This window comes from Salvelinus alpinus, chromosome 27, assembly GCF_045679555.1.
Source record: "Salvelinus alpinus chromosome 27, SLU_Salpinus.1, whole genome shotgun sequence".
NCBI classification, from domain to species: domain Eukaryota; kingdom Metazoa; phylum Chordata; class Actinopteri; order Salmoniformes; family Salmonidae; genus Salvelinus; species Salvelinus alpinus.
Window position 1 is genome coordinate 40,807,026 of NC_092112.1, and position 21,258 is coordinate 40,828,283.

General features: G+C 42.7%; 1 protein-coding gene across 9 annotated transcripts in view; it reads right to left on the reverse strand.

Moving 5' to 3' along the window:
- Positions 1-21,258, reverse strand: part of cdc42bpab (CDC42 binding protein kinase alpha (DMPK-like) b) — a 98,599-nt gene that overhangs the window by 43,411 nt on the left and 33,930 nt on the right. For all 9 annotated transcript variants that reach the window (XM_071370677.1, XM_071370685.1, XM_071370682.1 and 6 more), the window contains 4 exons: positions 20,403-20,494; positions 15,385-15,468; positions 11,656-11,751; positions 10,933-11,081 (listed from right to left, as the gene is read on the reverse strand). In XM_071370677.1, coding sequence (XP_071226778.1) covers positions 10,933-11,081; positions 11,656-11,751; positions 15,385-15,468; positions 20,403-20,494 — 421 coding nt within the window. The remainder of the gene's footprint in view (positions 1-10,932; positions 11,082-11,655; positions 11,752-15,384; positions 15,469-20,402; positions 20,495-21,258) is intronic.

A 21,258-nucleotide genomic window follows, 5' to 3' on the forward strand; every position in this document is an offset into this window, starting at 1 on the left:
TTCTAAATGCTCTGCAGTTGTGCATTTGATTTAATTTAGTAGCTAGTTAGCTATCTTGCTAAATCAAGCCTTGATTGGTAACAGCAGAGAATCTCCTCCTGGATCAAGAGCCTAGCTGTCCAATATTTGTTTTGTGCGCGCAGCAAAATGAGTAGTATTTTTGAGTTGAACTTTATGAGCTGGGATGACTGTCCTGCAAATATACCAAATTAAAATATAAACGCAACATGTTACACTTTCAACGACTTCACTGAGTTACAGTTCATATAAGGAAATCAGTCAATTGAAATTAATTCATTAGGCCCTAATCTATGGATTTCACAGTAATGGGCAGGGGCGCAGACCCACCCACTGGGGAGCCAGGCCCAGCCAATCAGAATGAGTTTTTCCCCACAAAAGGGCTTTATTACAGACAGAAATACTCCTCAGTTTCATCAGCTGTCCGGGTGGCTGGTCTCGGACGATCCCGCAGGTGAAGAAGCCGGATGTGGAGGTCCGCGGCTGGTGTGGTCACACGTGTCCTGTGGTTGTGATGCAGGTTGGACATACTGCCAAATTCTCCAAAACAACGTTGGCAGCTTATGGCAGATAATTGGATATTAATTTATCTGGCAACAGCTCTGGTGAACATTCTTGCAGTCAGTATTCCAATTGCATGCTCCTTCAAAACTTGAGACATGTGTCATTGTGTTGTGTGACAATTCTTTTTTTGTTGTTGTACTTTTTACCCCCTTTTTAAAAAACTTTTACACCTTTTTCATGATATCCAAATTGGTAGTTACAGTCTTGTCCCATTGCTGCAACTCCAATACGGACTCGGGAGAGGCAAAGGTCAAGAGCCATGCATCCTACGAAACACGACCCTGCCAAGACTGCTTCTTGACACACTGCTCGCTTAACCCGGAAGCCAGCCGCACCACTGTATAGGAGGAAACACCCTACAACTGGCGACCAAAGTCCGCTTGCAGGCGTCCGGCCCGCCACAAGGAGTTGCTAGAGCGCAATGGGACAAGGACATCCCAGCCGGCCAAACCCTCCCCTAACCCGGACAACGCTGGGCCAATTATGCGCCGCCTCATGGGTCTCCCAGTCACGGCCGGCTGTGACACAGCCTGGGATCGAACCCGGGGCTGTAGTGACGCCTCAAGTACTGAGATGCAGTGCCTTAGACTGCTGTGCCACTCGGGAGACAAAACTTCACATTTCAGAGTGGCCTTTTATTCTCCCCAAACATTACCTTTGTAATGATCATGCTGTGTAATCAACTTCTATGCCACACCTGTAAGGTGGAAGGATTATCTTGGCAAAGGAGAAAGGCTCACTACCAGGGATGTAAACACATTTTTGCACAAAATTTGAAAGAAATAAGCTTTGAGTGTATATGGAACATTTCTGTGTTCTTTTATTTCAGCTTATGAAACACTTTACATGTTGCGTTTATATTTTTGTTCAGTAAAGTTTAGGTCAGCGACTGTATAAAATGTGCAATAGTTAGCATTCGTTATGGGATTTTACATGCACTTGTTAACACTGCTAACCTATGGATCTCAAAGGCTCAGTGGGGTTTGAAAATAGTGCCCCCTGTGTTCAGTGCCGGTATTACAGAATATCACAGGATGTTACAAGGTCGGTATGAAGGTATGACAATTTGGATACCGCCCAAGCATACCTTACACATTATAAAAGCCAAGCTAATGACTTAGGCTGTATTGCAAATGAGAGATATTTTTGGTTGACAAAACAAGATGCTATATTTTACTTTCAAAATAGAACTACAGAATTTCCATTTTTGTATATATATCTTTTTTAAATTAATTGCATACATCTTTATGTGTACTAACTAATATATCTTACGCTAATTCATTTGGGTTTAAACACCTGAGGAAGTGGAAACTCAAAGCACATGAACTAGATCGCTAACTAAATATAATACCCACAACTAGTAGCCATGTATTCATCCAACAGTAAATGTTATGTCCTAAAAAAAACATTGCAGTTGTAAGCTACTACCCAAGGCCTATGCCCTCGCAATGGCAGGTGAACATTTTGCGCACGCACACCACTCCATATCTCAAAACCATATCAAATATATTGGTTGTAAAATAGTTTCTATTGAGCTAAGAAATAAATGACCCCTACAGAAAGCTGAGACCCTCCTCTCTTCGACAGGGACAAGGGGAAGAAGAATCCAAAGCTGTGTTTTTCCCACAATTGCATTTTGAAATTATCAGAATGCATTTTTATCTCGAACACATGAGGGGAGAGGAGAGTGCCTCGTTCATGACAGCAGCAGGCCCCACTGAGGGCACAGGCCAGATACTTTCAGTACATGAGGATATTGCACTTTACTGTTTGACCAAATCATAGTTTTAGCCGCCCCAAGAATTGAGTGAGGTGACAATGAGGAATGTGCTCTTTCTACACTTAGTTTAGTTTAGTTTTTTTATGATCCATGATCTTGGCTGTCTAACTCATGACATAGTCGGAGCTGGGCTCTTTTCTGATGCCGCGTTTGACTTTGAACGTGAGTTTGCGTGACCGGAGCTCAGCTTATCAGAAAACCAGGCCGGCCTATCTTGGTAGGGCAAAAGGCTCATTATAGATTAAAAAAAATAAAAAAAATAATAACATCTTAGCAGGCCCATGGGCCACCGGCCATGTCACCTTTTTGATTGTTTTATTTTTATACCAATTTTTTGGAGTGTGTGTGTGTCAATTTCGACCAGCTCACCCAACTACAAAAAAATTGTCCAGCCCCTCTGGCATTTGCCAGAATTGCCAGATGGTCAATCCACCCCTGCAAACAAACAAACAGACACACAAACCACATCTCCTTACAAAGACAGGGACAGAGATAGGGAAGGGACACAGACAAACACACACAAAATGCTCTACGGGACCTCATCGCCACTGTTTGGACGCATGCGCAAACATACTGTACATACATACACACCATTGGCCATACTGATTTAGGTACCATTTATTACAATTTCTACAACAACAAACAGGGCATTGTTCCTGCCACTGTTACCATGGTGGCTTTATAATATTAACCGGTAATGAGATGTCTGTGGCCATGGTCAGTGCAGTGGTCCTTCTGATGAAAGGGGTTGGTCCCTTAGATCATTGGGTGGAAACAGGGCTGTGGAGCACACATGGCCCTGATCAATAATATAACACACACACACACACACACACACACACACACACACACACACACACACACACACACACACACACACACACACACACACACACACACACACACACACACACACACACACACACACACACACACACACACACACACACACAGCCCTGATCAATAGAGAAAGAGACGCACACACACACAGGCATGCGCATCACACACGACGAGTGTGCACAAACACAAAGACACTGACACAAACAACACACACACAGGCCAGATGCTGGCCCTGCTAATAGTGAGCTGGGCCATGCTGAGTTGGTCCATTGAAGTGTTTGTTTGTCCCGTGGGAGGCCATGCCGATCACTGACCACTGATCAGCCTCACACACACAGCCCTCCTAACACACACGCACACTGACTAATGAGGGGGATAGCCACTAAACTCTGTAAAAAAATAAAAAGTATACATATATTTCATTTAACCATTAGGCCTACTTCTCCTAGGTAGGTTATTGTGATTGAGACAACAGTTGAGCTTACATTATGCTTACAGCGGTACATAACATATACAGGACTGAACTACTTAACTTACATAGACCATTTCTATAACTAGGCCATCCTCATTTCAGAAATGTGGCCTATATGCACTGATTCAAGCTATTTTAATGGGCCTTATATTAGATCAACTACAGGGTTAGCCTAATGCACTGTCCTTTCAGTAAGTATAAGTCACATCCACAGCAAAACACACACACACACACACACACAGAGAGAGAGAGAATGCCCCCTCCTCAGGGTTCCTTCCCTTGCTGTATCCACCCTCCATAAACCAAGCGGGCCAATCACCCCCCCCCCTCCACGCACACACACACCACACAACCGAGCACCCCGTCATTACCGTCCCAAAACGTCTCAGAGGGCCTCAAAGTGGAATGACACGTCAACCGCCACTGCCCCTCCCCCCCAACTCCCCCTAAAACACCATACAATTAGTGGGTCCCCAATGCTACACTGAGTCTATACTACTGCTCTGCTATGGGAGATCAATGCTACTACTGGCCAGCCAGGCACACCCTAACTCCTGTGTGCCTCTTCCCCTACTCTCTCTTCTGTTCCTCCCTCGATCCGTCCTCTCCTCACCCTCTCCTCTCTATCCCTTTGTCCTCTCTCCCCCCTCCCCCTCAGTCTCTCCCCCTCTCTCTCTCTCTCTCTCTCTCCTCTGTCCTCCACTTCCATTCCTCCCTCCCTCCCTTTTGGGGACACAATCAAATCGTTGCTCCGAGGCCTCTTCAGAGTCAAGACAGTCATTATGCAGATGAAGCCTGGTGACCACTTCCTGTGTGTGAGAGGGAGAGTGGTTTCCACCACACAGGCACCAGACATCCCACGAGCCCTTGAGGCTGAGGGCTTTTCCTATTGGCTGTCACATCCCTGATCACAAAACACCCTCATTGCCAGGGCGTTAGTCAGGGGACCACTGCAACACATCTATTTAGATTGAGAGTTTTGCTCAGTTGGTAGAGCATTGCACTTGCAACGACAGGATAGTGGGTTAGATTCCCGGGACCACCAGTACGTTCAAAAAAATGTGTGCAAACATGACAAAGTTGCTTTGGATAAAAGCATCTGCTAATTGGTATATATTATTTATATGTGAATGAGACTTGACAGAGTACCAGTCAAAAGTTTGGACACACCAACTCATTGCAGGGTTTATCTTTATTTGTACCATTTTCTACTTTGTAGAATAATAGTGAAGACATCAAAACTATGAAATAACACATATAGAATCATGTAGTAACCAAAAAAGTGTTAAACAAATCAAAAATGTATTTCATATTCTTTAAAGTAACTACCCTTTGCCTTGATGACAGCTTTGCACACTCTTGGCATTCTCTCAACCAGCTTCATGAGGTAGTCACCTGGAATGCGTTTTCTTAAAAGTTAATTTGTGGAATTTCTTTCCTTCTTAATGCGTTTGAGCCAATCAGTTGTGTTGTGACAAGGTAGGGGTGGTATACAGAAGATAGCCTTATTTGGTATAAGACCAAGTCCATATGTGACCCGATTCAGGAAACTAGGCGTATGTCGCAAGTCACGACTTCACAGGAGAGCCTTTTGAACGTAAAACATTTTATTTGATCAAAATACGTTTTTTTTGTTGCAGAAATGCCTTCTCAAACATGTGAACTTTCAAGTGCCTTAATATCAAACTTGAATGTCATCTGTAAATACAAATAACATGGTTAAATTACGAGCCTAGTTGGTTTAGCCACAGAGAAAGACAGCAACCTTCCTGCTAGCCATGATTGGCTGAGATAATGAGTGGGCTGAACATGCCGAGAGATGAGTTTGGATTGAATTTTTCTTAAGATAGAGTTATCCATGGAGAACTGCAAATATGTTGCTACTGCTCTCAATGACATAGCTGTCCTGAATTTATCATCAGGTGCTATCGACAATGGTCAGTGGGAAAAAGCTGTGATGGACTACTTTCTGGATGCCAAATGCTGACTCTCTCACTCTGAAAACAACACGTTTTGAAATCAGTGGAACACAACGAGGCAAACAAGCTGTGCAAACTAAACAGAAACAACACAGGATGTCTTATAAAAGGTGTTGCAATCTGCCGTAAAGCTTTCATCCATGTATACAGGTAAGAATCTAGCTACAGATTCAGATATTATACGTTTATAATCTTGTCAAAGTTGTTATTGCAAGCTAAAGCCTGCTGCTTAGCTAGCCAGCTGGAGTTCGATGGCTGGCTTGCTAACTAACATTAAACCTAACGTGATTTGGTTCAATTTAGCTTGCTATGACAATCTGTTTGTATTTCTAGTAACGTTACTCTATGGATTGGGATTATAGTTCATTTTTTTAGCTAGCTAATGTTAACGTGACATGTCTAAACAAAAGATCCCAAGTTACAGCTTGCTGTTAGCTAGCTAACGTTAGCTGAGGTTAGGTGGCTGGCTTGCTAGCTAACATTAACGTATGTGTATGAGGTGTGTGTAATGTTAATGATGTGTCCTCAGAATGCCATTTCGCATTGCTAGTTATAGCCTAATGTTAGCTAGCTAACTAGCTAACATTGAACCTATTGGTTTTACTTTAGCTAGCTATGACAATGGGTTTGTATTGCTAGTTAAAGCTTGCTGTTAGCTAGCCAGCTGACAGATGGCTGGATAGCAACAGTAGCTAACATTACCTGTATGAACTGTGTGTCGTGATATCCCAGAATGCCATTTCACATCCATTGTATAATAATGCTAAAACATTTGTATCTGGAATTTTTCTTTCAGTATTACACGCCTGACTCTAATCCATGCACTATTTCTTCACAAACTACAGAGTTGGGAAAACACGTGTGGACTTGAATTGTGATAACTGCAGTGTCCAAAACAAGAACAAGTTTGTGCTCTGGTATTGTGCCTGGTGGACCATGCACAAGCTACACCACAATCTGGACCTTCACTTCCTGATCACAGGCCACACCAAGTTTGCCCCCGACTGGTGCTTCAGCCTCATCAAGCAGCGCTTCAGAAAGACCAGAGTGAACACCTTGTCTGAGATTGCTGGTGTTGGACAGCACTGTGACAGGGGACAACATCCCACAGCTTGTTGGACTGGAGAATGGTACGGTGCTGGTGGAAAGCTATGGCTGGCAACAACACCTGACTCCGTACTTCAGGCTGCTGCCACAGATCAAGCAGTACCAGCACTTCGGGTAAAAATGTATTTTCATTGTATGAGGTTAATCTTATCTTAACTTGGGAGGTGAATTGATGTTGTGCAGGGTTGTAATGTCTTCAGATTTTTTGTTGTTATTCCTTGTTTTACAGGTTTCATGCTCTGGAGCCTGGTGTTCTCTCCAAGGAGTGTTCGGCCTGTCGGGACCAGGTTTCAGCTGCTGCGCAACGCTGACTGGGTGTAGACAAAGGAGAGCTCTCTAGTATGTACCAAAACATTCAAAGGCCCTTTTCTGAAAAGTGAGTTTTCAAGTGTATCAACTTTCAAAGTAGAAATACTTTCCCATTGTTCCTCAAACGTGCTGTGTATGATATTCCATTTTGTAGCTCTGAGTCTCTACTTTTATCCAATATAAAAAAAATAAAAAACATTTCAAATTGTGCTACATAAGACCGAATCCAGGTGGTGAGTCACATGTGCCAAGAAAAGCTCAAATAAGCAAAGCGAAACGACAGTCCTTCATTACTTTAACATGCTGACCAGACCGGACACGTCGCAAAATAAATTTAGAAATCCATGTTATTCCATTATTGCACCCACACAACGAGCGTCTGCTAGGCTAAAATAGAAGTCATTCCTATTTCTGACGCAGATCGCGCTGAAAGTCCTGCCTCTCCCATCTCCTCATTGGTTTATAGAAGCAGGTACCCACGTGCCATCTCCTCATTGGTTATACCCACGTGGGTGATTGAAAGACGAACTTTGTTGCCGGTTGTCGTGGTAATACAATGAAAGTTTAGATGCGATCACCATATAAGTTCAAAGATGAAAAAGCCTGGAAGGAGGAGAGATGACTAGAAACGATTTGGTTGGCCGTTTTATGTGCGGATTAGTTGTCAGAGTAGAGGTCCTTGTGCATTTCAGGTAAAGGTAAAATAACAACTCAATGTTTATATCCCAGGACAAAGCAACAGCAAGCTAGCTAAATAGGACAAATTAACGTTAGCTAGCAAGTGCAAGCTAACTAGCTAAATTTCCATACATGTTTAATGCTTTTCGACCTGTCCCCAAATTAATGCCGTTGGTTCAGAGTTTTGATATTTTAACCTGTGTGTTGTGACCGCGTTTGGTGTGGGGGGGCAAAATAAATGTATGCGCGATAGCGCACGATGGCGCATGCGCGCAGCCGGTTTGGGTTCCGTGTAAGTCAGTAAATCCGGACAATGTCAAGAACTTTGAAAGTTTCTTCAAGTGCAGTCGCAAAAACCATCAAGCGCTATGATGAAACTGTCTCTCATGAGGACAGCCACGGCAAAGGAAGACCGAGAATTACCACTGCTGCAGAGGATATTAGAGTTACCAGCCTCAGAAATCGGCAATTAACTGCACCTCAGATTGAAGCCAGAATAAATGCTTCACAGAGTTCAAGTAACAGACACATCAACTTCAACTGTTTAGAGGAGACTGAGTGAATCAGGCCTTCATGGTCAAATTACTACAAAGAAACCACTACTAAAGGACACCAATAAGAAGAAGAGACTTGCTTGGGCCAAGAAACACGAGCAATGGACATTAGATCGGTAGAAATCTCTCCTTTGGTCTGATGAGTCCAAATTTGAGATTTCTGGTTCCAACCGCCGTGTCTTTGTGAGACACACAGTAGGTGAACGGAGGATCTCTGCATGTGTGGTTCCCACCATGAAGCACTGAGGAGGGGTTCTGAAAAAACCTACACTCGATCCCTCCGATGTCAACAACTACAGACCAGTATCCCTTCTTTCTTTTCTCTCCAAAACTCTTGAACGTGCCGTCCTTGGCCAGCTCTCCTGCTATCTCTCTCAGAATGACCTTCTTGATCCAAATCAGTCAGGTTTCAAGACTAGTCATTCAACTGAGACTGCTCTTCTCTGTGTCACGGAGGCGCTCCGCACTGCTAAAGCTAACTCTCTCTCCTCTGCTCTCATCCTTCTAGACCTATCGGCTGCCTTTGATACTGTGAACCATCAGATCCTCCTCTCCACCCTCTCCGAGCTGGGCATCTCCGGCGCGGCCCACGCTTGGATTGCGTCCTACCTGACAGGTCGCTCCTACCAGGTGGCGTGGCGAGAATCTGTCTCCGCACCACGTGCTCTCACCACTGGTGTCCCCCAGGGCTCTGTTCTAGGCCCTCTCCTATTCTCGCTATACACCAAGTCACTTGGCTCTGTCATATCCTCACATGGTCTCTCCTATCATTGCTATGCAGACGACACACAATTAATCTTCTCCTTTCCCCCCTCTGATAACCAGGTGGTGAATCGCATCTCTGCATGTCTGGCAGACATATCAGTGTGGATGACGGATCACCACCTCAAGCTGAACCTCGGCAAGACGGAGCTGCTCTTCCTCCCGGGGAAGGACTGCCCGTTCCATGATCTCGCCATCACGGTTGACAACTCCATTGTGTCCTCCTCCCAGAGTGCTAAGAACCTTGGCGTGATCCTGGACAACACCCTGTCGTTCTCAACTAACATCAAGGCGGTGACCCGTTCCTGTAGGTTCATGCTCTACAACATTCGCAGAGTACGACCCTGCCTCACGCAGGAAGCGGCGCAGGTCCTAATCCAGGCACTTGTCATCTCCCGTCTGGATTACTGCAACTCGCTGTTGGCTGGGCTCCCTGCCTGTGCCATTAAACCCCTACAACTCATCCAGAACGCCGCAGCCCGTCTGGTGTTCAACTTTCCCAAGTTCTCTCACGTCACCCCGCTCCTCCGCTCTCTCCACTGGCTTCCAGTTGAAGCTCGCATCCGCTACAAGACCATGGTGCTTGCCTACGGAGCTGTGAGGGGAACGGCACCTCCGTACCTTCAGGCTCTGATCAGGCCCTACACCCAAACAAGGGCACTGCGTTCATCCACCTCTGGCCTGCTCGCCTCCCTACCTCTGAGGAAGTACAGTTCCCGCTCAGCCCAGTCAAAACTGTTCGCTGCTCTGGCACCCCAATGGTGGAACAAACTCCCTCACGACGCCAGGTCAGCGGAGTCAATCACCACCTTCCGGAGACACCTGAAACCCCACCTCTTTAAGGAATACCTAGGATAGGATAAAGTAATCCTTCTAACCCCCCCCCCCCTTAAAAGAGTTAGATGCACTATTGTAAAGTGGTTGTTCCACTGGATATCATAAGGTGAATGCACCAATTTGTAAGTCGCTCTGGATAAGAGCGTCTGCTAAATGACTTAAATGTAAATGTGATGGTGTGGGGGTGCTTTGCTGGTGACACTGTCAGTGATTTCATTAGAATTCAAGGCACACTTAACCAGCATGGCTACCACAGCATTCTGCAGCGATATGCCAGCCCATTTGGTTTGCGCTTAGTGGGACTATTATTAGTTTTCAACAGGACAATGACCCAACACACCTCCAGGCTGTGTAAGGGCTATTTGACCAAGAAGGAGAGTGATGGAGTGCTGTATCAGATGACCTGGCTGTCACAATCACCCGACCTCAACCCAATTGAGATGGTTTGGGATGAGTTGGACCGCAGAGCGAAGGAAAAGCAGCCAAGAAGTGCTCAGCATATGTGGGAACTCCTTCAAGACTATTGGAACAGCATTCCAGGTGACTACCTCATGAAGCCGGTTGAAAGAATGCCAAGAGTGTGCAAATCTGTCATCAAGGCAAACGGGTGGCTACTTTGAAGAATCTAAAATATATTTGTTTAACACTTTTGGTTACTACATGATTCCATATGTGTTATTTCATAATGTTGATGTCTTCACTATTATTCTACAATGTAGAAAATAGTAAAAATAAAGAAAAACCCTGGAATGAGTAGGTATGTCCAAACTTTTGCCTGGTACTGTATGTGATCGCACTCTCTCTTTTCTAAGGAGCATCATATTTTGAATACCTCGCTTTAGAGCCACAATAGAGCCAAATATTTCAGAGTTCATACAGGTGGCTTGGGAAAATGAGTCTTCATGAGTCATTAATACAACACACATTAACAAAGCTCTTGTGTGTGTGTGTGTGTGTGTGTGTGTGTGTGTGTGTGTGTGTGTGTGTGTGTGTGTGTGTGTGTGTGTGTGTGTGTGTGTGTGTGTGACTCACCTGTGGACATAGTGCAGTTGGTGCACTGAGTCAATAGCCAGCACCATCTCAGCTAGGTAGAATCTAGCCATGTCCTCCGGCAACCTGTCTTCAAACTTACTAAGCAGGGTGAGCAGGTCCCCACCCACATAATAATCCATCACCAGATACTGTAGAGAGGGGGAAAGTGTAAATGTTAGCATCACTGACAATGTAGTGATAATAATATTGCTGTATGATAGTGTACAAGTAACATTCTCTGTATTCCTCAACTTTTTCTCTCCATCTTACGAACTTACTTTCTTCAGGCTCTACCCCTTCTCCTCTTTCTCATCCTGCCATTCTTTCAGCCTACTCCATCACTCCTTTACTGTTAACTGTCATCCTATTATTTCTTTCATCCTGCCTCTTTACAGCTTGTGTACATCCCAAACAGCATCACATTCTCTATATATTGCACTACTTGTGACCAGAGCCTTTTGCCCCAGTAAAAAGTAGGGGCAAAAGTAAGGGCAAAAGGGTAAAGGGTGCCATTTGCGACGCAAGCCTTGAAATGTGAAAGGGGGAAGGGCAGTCGGCGCAACAGTGGGAGCCAATGAGAGTCCATTAGAATGCTGCTTAGTTAATCAACTGACCCGTCGCTATTCTTTACCCAACTATTTCTCAAGTGGTCACCATATGAAACTGATTGACATACAGTATATTGAAAGCCTTTGAAACGTTTGAAGTTTGTGGAGATCTTACCAGGTTGTTGTCGTCCTGGAAGGCGTAGTGCAGGGTGGTGATCCACTGGCTGTCCCCGTTCACCAGCACGTCCCGCTCCTCCCGGAAACACGCCGTCTGAGGGAGAGGACAGAGGACAACCGTCATACAAAGATAATGAATAGAATGTAGCTACTCTCATTGGAACTCACTGTGCGCCATCACTATTTGGTCCAACCCAGTGCTTCTTTTGGACAGGAGCTTACCGGAACTGAGGACCAGCACCTCAAATTTGTTTCTGCTTGACTTCCTGCACCTCTTATAGAATACCAGCTAAATAGTATTGCAGAGTTCCTTCACCTAAATATAAAGGAAATGAGTACCGGCACCGATTTCAATCGAAGTCAAGCACTGTTCCAACCTGTGTGTAATGAATTCCTGTGTCTGCTAGTGGTGGGAACCATAGAAATAGAATCTATTGAGTCTACCTCTATGTGGGAAACCCCCTTTCAGAACGTTTGGGGCTCAATTAAGTATATCAATTCAATTACACTTTCTAACAATCTTATAACACAGTCAAATTTATATTTTCCATCCGTGTGGACAAAGCTCATTCTAACTCTATGAGAAAGCCAGCCTCTGCCCTCTGCCTGTAGCTAGACTACATATACAAAAGTATGTGGACACCCCTTCAAATGGGTGGATTTGCCTATTTCAGCAACACCCGTTACTGATAGTTATATAAAATTGAGCACAGAGCCATGCAACCTCCATAGACAAACATTGGTAGTAGAACGGCCTTACTGAAGAGCTCAGTGACTTTCAGCAGGGCACAGTCATAGGATGCCACCTTTTCAACAAGTTAGTTAATCAAATGTCTGCCCTGTTAGAGCTGCCCAGGTAAACTATATGTGCTGTTATTGTGAAGTGGAAACGTCTAGGAGCAACAGGGGACATGGGCAACAGGGGACTGTGAACGTCTGCATGACCGTCAGGGGAGGCCAATGAGAAAAGCACAGCGCATTAACAGATATACTGTACACAGCTCACATGGTAAAAACAAAAAAAACTTAGTGATGTAATCAAATTCACATTTATTATTCTAAACTTGTAATGAAAAAATGTAATAAATCTTGCTTCGCATGTTCTATGTAATGCATGTTTTATGCAAAAGCCAGAGTTACATAATGCTATCTCCAGTTAGCATTTAGCCCGGAGTCGTGTTGTAATGCAATTAGGCTTGGGCAATATAGCGTTTATACTGTATCCCGGGGTATTTCAAAATACTAACTGTATTATTTTCAATACCGTTAAACAACAATAATAACAATAATATTTAGGCGGTTGCAGGGCACCCACACCTCGCGGAGGCTGCGTGCTACGCCACTGCTTATAAGTTAAGTACAACTATAAGAAATCCAAAGATGTGTCAAATAAAATATATCCAGCTCATCCAGCTATGCATTTGGTTTGCCTCACTTGCTAACTAAGTGGCTAGATGTCAAATTGTTTTGTGCTTCAATTTTTTTAATTTTTTAAAATAAATTAACCTGTTTGGGCTGCAGGGGCAGTATTGAGTAGCTCTGATAAAAGGTGCCCATTTCAAACGGCCTCGTACTCAATTCTTGCTCGTACAATATGCATATTATTATTACTATTGGATAGAAAACACTCTCTAGTTTCTAAAACCGTTTGAATTATATCTGTGAGTAAAACAGAACTCATTTGGCAGCAAACTTCCTGACCAGGAAGTGGAAAGTCTGAAAACGATGCTCTGTTCTAGGGCCTGCCTATAAATGGGCATGATATGTATTAGTATACATGCACGTCATACACCTTCCACTAGATGTCAAGAGGCAGTGAGAGAAGAAATGGAGTGTTTATCTTGGTCTGAGGTGGAATAAATCCTCTTGGAATGACGTGTCACCCATTTCCTGTTTTCTGGAAAGCGCGAGGATGGACCTGGAATTGCCTTCTGAAAAGCTGTCGTAATAGGCGACTACTATCTCCGGCTTTGATTTTATTTGATACATGTGACAATATCATCGTAAAGTATGTTTTTTTCAATATAGTTTTATTAGATTATTGAAATTTATTCGGGACGTTAGGTGTGTTGCGTTGTGTGCCTTTGTTCAGGAAGGAGAGCTTCGCGCCACTTGGTGAGTGTGCTTGCTAATTCAAGAGGGAAAAAGGACGTTCTAAAACCAAACAACGATTGTTCCCGACAAAGGACCCCTTGTACAACATTCTGATGGAAGCTCATCAAAAGTAGGACCCATTTTATGATGCTATTTCATATATCTGTCGAACTGTGTACTATTAGTTTTGCGCCCAGGTTTTGGGCACTCTCTCGCCATAACGTAAGCCTTATGTCATAATGAAGTTATATTTAGAATTCTAACACTGCGATTGCATTAAGAACTAGTGTATCTATCATTTCCTATACAACATGTATTTTTTAGTCATGTTTATAAATAGTTATTTGGTCAGAATATTTGAGTGTCAGATAAATATCCGGACGTTGTGGGAAAAATATGCTACGTTAGCACAATGTATAACCACTGATTTCAGCTCTAAATATGCACATTTTCGAACAAAACATAAGTGTATGTATAACCTGATGTTATAGGACTGTCATCTGATGAAGCTTATTAAGGTTAGTCAAAAATTATATATCTTTTGCTGGTTTGTTACGATCGCTAACTTTTGCTGCTGGGAAATGGCTTGTGTTTCTGGATATTGTGGTAAGCTAATATAATGCTATATTGTGTTTTCGCTGTAAAACACTTAATAAATCGGAAATATTGGCTGGAATCACAAGATGCCTGTCTTTCATTTGCTGTACACCATGTATTTTTCAGAAATGTTTTATGATGAGTATTTAGGTATTTGACGTTGGTGTCTGTAATTACTCTGGCTGCTTCGGTGCTATTTCTGACGGTAGCTGTGATGGTAGCTGCAATGTAAAACTGATTTATACCTCAAATATGCAAATTTTTCGAACAAAACAGATTTATTGTGTAACATGTTATAGGACTGTCATCTGATGAAGTTGTTTCTTGGTTAGTTTGGTTGGATCTTGGTTAGTTATGTTGGTTTTGTGCATGCTACCTGTGCTGTGAAAAATGTCTGTCCTTTTTTGTATTTGGTGGTGAGCTAACATAAATATACGTGGTGTTTTCGCTGTAAATCATTTTAAAAATCGGACATGTTGGCTGGATTCACAAGATGTTTATCTTTCAAATGCTGTATTGGACTTGTTAATGTGTGAAAGTTAAATATTTCTAAAAAATATATTTTGAATTTCGCGCCCTGCACTTGGACGGGCTGTTGTCATAAGTGTACCGGCACCGCCCTGCAGCCATAAGAAGTTAAATAGCAACAATTATTAGCACCCCTTGTGTGCACATTCGGTAGTACCGTATACCCCGGTATGGTACAGAGACGGTATGAAAATCTGGATACCGCCCAAACCTAAATGTAATGGCTGTTAGTATGTAGCCCTGAGGAATGCTGTAAAGCACATCTATCAAACTCATTCCACAGAGGCCCGAGTGTCTGCGGATTTTCGCTCCTACCCTTGTACTTGATTGATGAAGGTCACTAATTAACTGGAACTCCCCTTACCTGGTTGTCTAGGTCTTAATTGACAGTAAAAAACAAAGACCAGCAGACACTAGGCCTTCCATGGAATGAGCCATTGCTGTTGTTAGCATTTATCCCTGAATAATGCTGTAATGTTATGGCTGTTAGCATGTAGCCAGTGCTCACCTCTGCTCTCTTCAGCATCTCCCACTTGTTGAGGATCTTCATGGCAAACACCTTGTCTGCATTCTTCACTTTGACCACAGCAACCTACAGGAAACAGAGGAGAGAGGGAGTTAGAGGATGAGGGAGAGTTAGGATATGAGAGAAAAGTTTCCATCCACCATATTTATTACATCTACCCTGTCATGTTCAATAGGGCAAAGCCGTAGGACGAAGTTCAGGTAGAATCTCTGTTTCCCTTAGTTTCAGAACGTTCTCCCTACTGAACATGACCCACTCCTATTAGAACCGGGAAGGGGAGTGAACGAGTGCAGAAGGGAACATCTTTGTGGAATGAAATGCGTCCATACAGTCAGAGAAGGAGAGGAGTAGGGGAAGAGAAAGGAAGAGGGACAGGAAGTGACCTCGGACACAGAGGTAGTGACCCCTGAGACACACCACCTGGATCCTCTTACACACACACACAGCTGGGATCCTTTTCGCTCAAGGGCCTTGACGTGCCACTTACAGTCGCACGGCAGCACAAATACACTGATTTCAAACTGGTTTGCAGCAGGGTAGTTCCATTTGATTTCAATAACTTTTTGACCTCATACCTTTTGATTTAAACGCAACTTTTTATACCTATTACCCATGGTAGAAGTGGTTGGAAAGTAACTTTTTGGACCTGAATGCCAAAACACTTAGATGATCAAAGTTTACCCATTTTGCATATCACACCATACCATAAGACATCCATGTCTTCATCACTGGAAAATATAAAGGGTTGAGTTTGATATCACTTAAAAGCTTAAAAACAGGGCTGTCAAATGATTTTAGAATTCTTTGAAAAACATGTTTTTAAATAAAAAATGTATTTTTAACAATAATTATCTTCATTTTTTGAATATGTTTAGCTTAGACTCTATTTTACATCATCTGAGGTGTTTGTGTTGTGCCCGCCATCAGTTGGGGAACAGCATGGTCTTGAATACAGGGTGGATGTCATACTACTAAAAATGGAAAAATCATGTCCACACATCAGAGAATGTTGACTTGAATGGGAATCTCAGTTGTTTTAAATTATACTGTCAATTTGCCATAGGAAACCTATTAAAATCATAGAAATGTAGATACTAGAATAGACATCCCTATTTTAGTTGACATTCGACGGTGGTTGGACCGTAACAATGTCAATTCAAATTAAAACGTCAATGATGTACCAGCTAATTGCAGTGGTCTGAAGGGATATGTCCATACTATTCATTATACTTCTATGATTGCAATGACACCCACCCTGTATTCAAAAGTATGCTGTGTCTGAACTGATGGCGTGCACAATACAAGAAACTCAGATTATGTTGTTAAGTAGGGTCTAAACTACAACATATGGGGGGAAAAGAAAGTTTACGTGTTTAGATAATTGATGTTAAAGGATAAAAAAAACGGTTTTTACAAAATAGTTTGACAACTCTGTAAGCTTTAAACTATATCAAACTTAACCGTTAATCTTTTTCAGTGATTAAGACATGAATAACTCATGATAGGGTATGCAAAAAAACACTACTACCATGGGCAAATATGTATGGAAAGTTTCCTTCAAATCAAAAGGGGTACGGTCAAAAAGTGATTGAAATCAAACGGAACGACCCAGCAAGGATAGGACACCTAGCTAGTTAAGCTACTGCTAAGTGCTAACGTCTCTGACGCAACCACAGGCAGCCCCCATTGTTAGGCCTGAGTGTAGTAAACAAGAGCATTCCTAAAACGAGTTGAGTTGCAACCGGAGCAAGGCCAGATGACTTCAGCTAGCAGGATTCCTCCCTCCTGCCTGCCTGTCTGCCTGCCAGAAAACACAAGAGAAAGCCTTTATCACTTCAGCTTCTCTGCAACTCCCTCCGTCCGCCATGGGAGGAATTTAAACCACCAATCATCCACTCAGTCACACAAACACAAAGAAGCATGCATGTGCACACACACACGCAATACACACACACACACACACGAAATGCACACAGAAAATGACATGCAACACACACAAAAACTCTGTTGTCTGTAGTCCATTAAATGAGCTGGAGAGAAAGAATGAACGCTAAATGCAAATATAACATTCCCCTGCTGTTTGGGTTTCCTCCTGGTGAACTGATGGGGGGAAAAGGAGAGGAGAGGACTGTTCTTGGCACTGGCCCTGTGTATAGCATATACTCCCTCCCTCCCTGTTTTCTTAGCTTTCACCACTGAAACATATGTGTGAGAGCTTGACATGCAGGGTGGCTGACTGGCTGCTCTATGCTGTAGTGATATAAGGACAAATACATTTGTCGGGAGAGCCAAAACATCACACACAGATGCCAAGCTCTCTCTCCCAGCGCACAGACAGACGCCATCTCTCTCTCAGCTGACAATGGGGAGATGAAATAAAAACATCCTGCTCATAATATGTTCTCTTTTCTGTTTCCACAGCTTCCCACTCTTCCATAGGGTTGCCAGATCTTCCTGTACCTTTTTCAGATTTCACAGGTTTTTTTCTGAAATCCCATTTTGAGGATTCCCCTCCCTGCTTATTCCCTCCTGCTTTTTGTAATTCTCCAACTGGTATTTATGGAAAACAGGAGAACTTTGGAAAAGTTTTTCAGAAATACTGGTAGGAGTATTCCTCAAAAAGAAATAAAAAAGTAACGAGGAAATTTTCCAGAATTTTGCAAAACTGCTGCTGTGAATGGGGTCTTCCTGTGGCATTATGAGAAGAAATAATAAAAAATTCTGGTGTATCGCTGCTAAATGAATATAGGGGAAATACTGGTTACACTATGATGGCTTATCACTGGAAAGACATAAGATGGACCTCTGGCCAGAGACCTTTAAACCATGATGACTTCATAATCATTACATAGATCTAGGCCTAAGCTATGTCTTTGCCTGCCAGCCACTGGATACGGTTGTTGTTGTTGTAAATATGCCTGAAAATGTATAGTGAACTGAATAGGCCTGTGATTGTAATTATGTTTTTATGAATTAAACAAATCCAGCCACTTACTTTGTCGCTGCTTTTCCAATCAACTCAGTAGATTTTGATAGCATGTAGGCTAGGCTATATGAAATACACAGGCCTGCATGACACAGCACAGGAGGCAAAGACTAAAGGCGTCCGCATGCTTCCCATCCAAAACAGTTCGGTACAGTTTGTGCATATATTGTGACAAAATTTTGTTGGTTTTGGCCTTCGACAAGGGTTTATTCGGCTGTTCATGGACAGAAAATTATTTTTTGAGGCAAACCGAAATTCAGAAGCCGAAGTCTACATCCCTGAGTCGGTGATTGGTCAACAGTAGGGATTCTTCAATGAAGTGTTTGTTGTCATTCAAAGATAGACGATTCGTTTTCATGCACATTTTTCACTTGAGAAATACTGCCCCCAACATCTTAGTTAGATGTAAAACTGTTCGACTAAGATCTCCTTGACAAAAACTTATAGATTGCTTGTATCTTAGATTAAGTCGGACTATTCTGAGAAAGGGTATACTGGCTACGGAGTTTCAAGATGGACAAACAGTACTAATGCCGCTTTATTCTCGTTTTTCAAGCGAAGGTTTTTTAAGGGTGTATACGAATACACTCGTTCTGTTCGCCGAGTTTGACTAGGCGCCAGACGAACTGAAGCTTGCGGAAGGAAGCCTTTAGGCCAACCTCAACACAAGGTGCGAGAAGAGGTACGGTACACCACAGGGGCCTATATCAGAAATACAATAAGTAGAGAGTCAACTGTGATGCTGTAGCTTAGCTAACATCAGAGCCACAGAAATAGCTCTAGCACGAGCGGACGCCGCTGCTAGCCTGACACGGGGCTAAGGACCAAGGCACAAACATGTTATTCTTTCATTCACTGTGAATTAAAACCCCAATAAAAAAAGGGTCTGAAACAGGCCATATGGACCTCAGCACTGGGTAGAGCTCCAACCAATCCATTCCACCACACGTGGGTTCAAACACTATTCAAAATCTTTCAAATACTTTGAGCATTTTCTCTAACCTGCCTGGAACAAAACAGGCGCCAAGACAGCTTTTACCCCCAAGCCATGAGACTGCTAAATAGCCATGAGACTGCTAAATAGCCATGAGACTGCTAAATAGTCAATTAATGGATACCCAAACTATCTGCACTGACCCCATCTTGCACTGACCCTTCGACCTTTCATTGTATTCGGCGCATGTGACAAAATTAGATTTAGATTTTTTTGCAGTGTCAGATGGGTGGGGTTTGCCAGTTTGAACTATTCTATTGGTCCATGAAGCAAGCCAAGCTCAATCAACCACAGATAAATTAGGCTATTTGAAATTATTTCAAATAGTATTGAACCCAGGTCTGCCAGCAGCACAGCAGCTAGCCTAGCTAGCTATAATATACAAAGACCATTTGTCATGTAACCTTACACGACTGAGTTTCTGCTGCCATTGCTAGCTCTCCAACATTCCCCAGGTTTGACGTCACTCGCAGTAGAAGACATAATAATAACTATATTTCAACTCATGCCCTCGAGCCGCGAAGAAGAAAAATAAGGTTCGGTTTTAGTTTCATTTTTTATAGAAAATCTTTCACAGCGACGGTAAGGAAAAGATTAAAGCATTCTCTTACATGTTGAGTCATGCATATAGCATGTGGCCTAGTGACCCATGCCTTGCTGCTGGGATCACACTATGTGCACACACACACACACACACACACACACATATATATATATATATATATATATACACACACACACATACATATATACACACACACACACATATATATACACACACACACATATATACACACACACACACAATTGCCAAGATTCTTGAGGAACTATATTGTCTTTGCATGCATTGTTCTGTTGTTGTGATTGTCTCTACGCCCTATGTAGGCTACACTTGAAATGCTTTTTCTTTGCTGATGTCTTGCAAGCTTGCTATTGAGGTTCAAACTTCAAAAATACTTCCTGGTGAAATAAGGTTATAAAAAAGCACAATAAAAAAAAAAAAGGCAAAAAAAAGCATACCTCTCCAAAGGCTCCTCGTCCAATCACCTTGAGGATCTCAAAGTCCTCTTTGTGCAGGCGCATCTGTTTCACCTTGGAAGTGAACGGTTTGGCTGCAGGAGGAGAGAGAGAGAGAGGTTAGAATTCTGGGGACTTGACCTGAGAATGTGCAAACTAAAATAGTTGCGCATCATCATGATTCAATTCATAAAACAGCAAATCAGAAAAACATTTTTAGGTGGATACTAAAAATCTGACACAAAGCAAGTGGCACACAACACAGGTAAATCCATTTGAATGTAATCATTTTGAGATGGCATTCCTTTTGATTTAAACAAAAATCTTTCCATACATGTTTGCCAATGGAAGAAGTGGTCAGAGCGTGACTTTTTGGACCTGAATGCCAAAATCATTCAGGAGATAAAGTTGCTCAAAGTTGACCCATTTTGCATACCCCACCATACAATGAGACCTCCATGTCTTCACCACTGGAAAAGATAAACGGTTGTGTGCATCATCATTTAAAAGATTACAAACAGGGTTGTCTTTTAATATTTATTTTTTTACCTTTTACGTCAATTGTCAAAAAACATTTTTTTTTTATATTTGCATATGTTGTAGCTTAGACCCTACTTTACATCAGACGTTTTTGTGTTGTGCCCACCATCAGTTGATACCAGTGATGTATATACACCCTGGATTGGGGATACTCTATATTGGCCATTGAGAGGCATTGAAGCCACTGGTCATCTAGCCTATATATAAATCATTGATTGAGACACAACAAGCTCTTGATTACAAGGTGGGTGTCATTTCAAATCATAGAAATATAATACATAGAATGGGCCCGTCCTTTCACACCACTGCAATTTAGCTG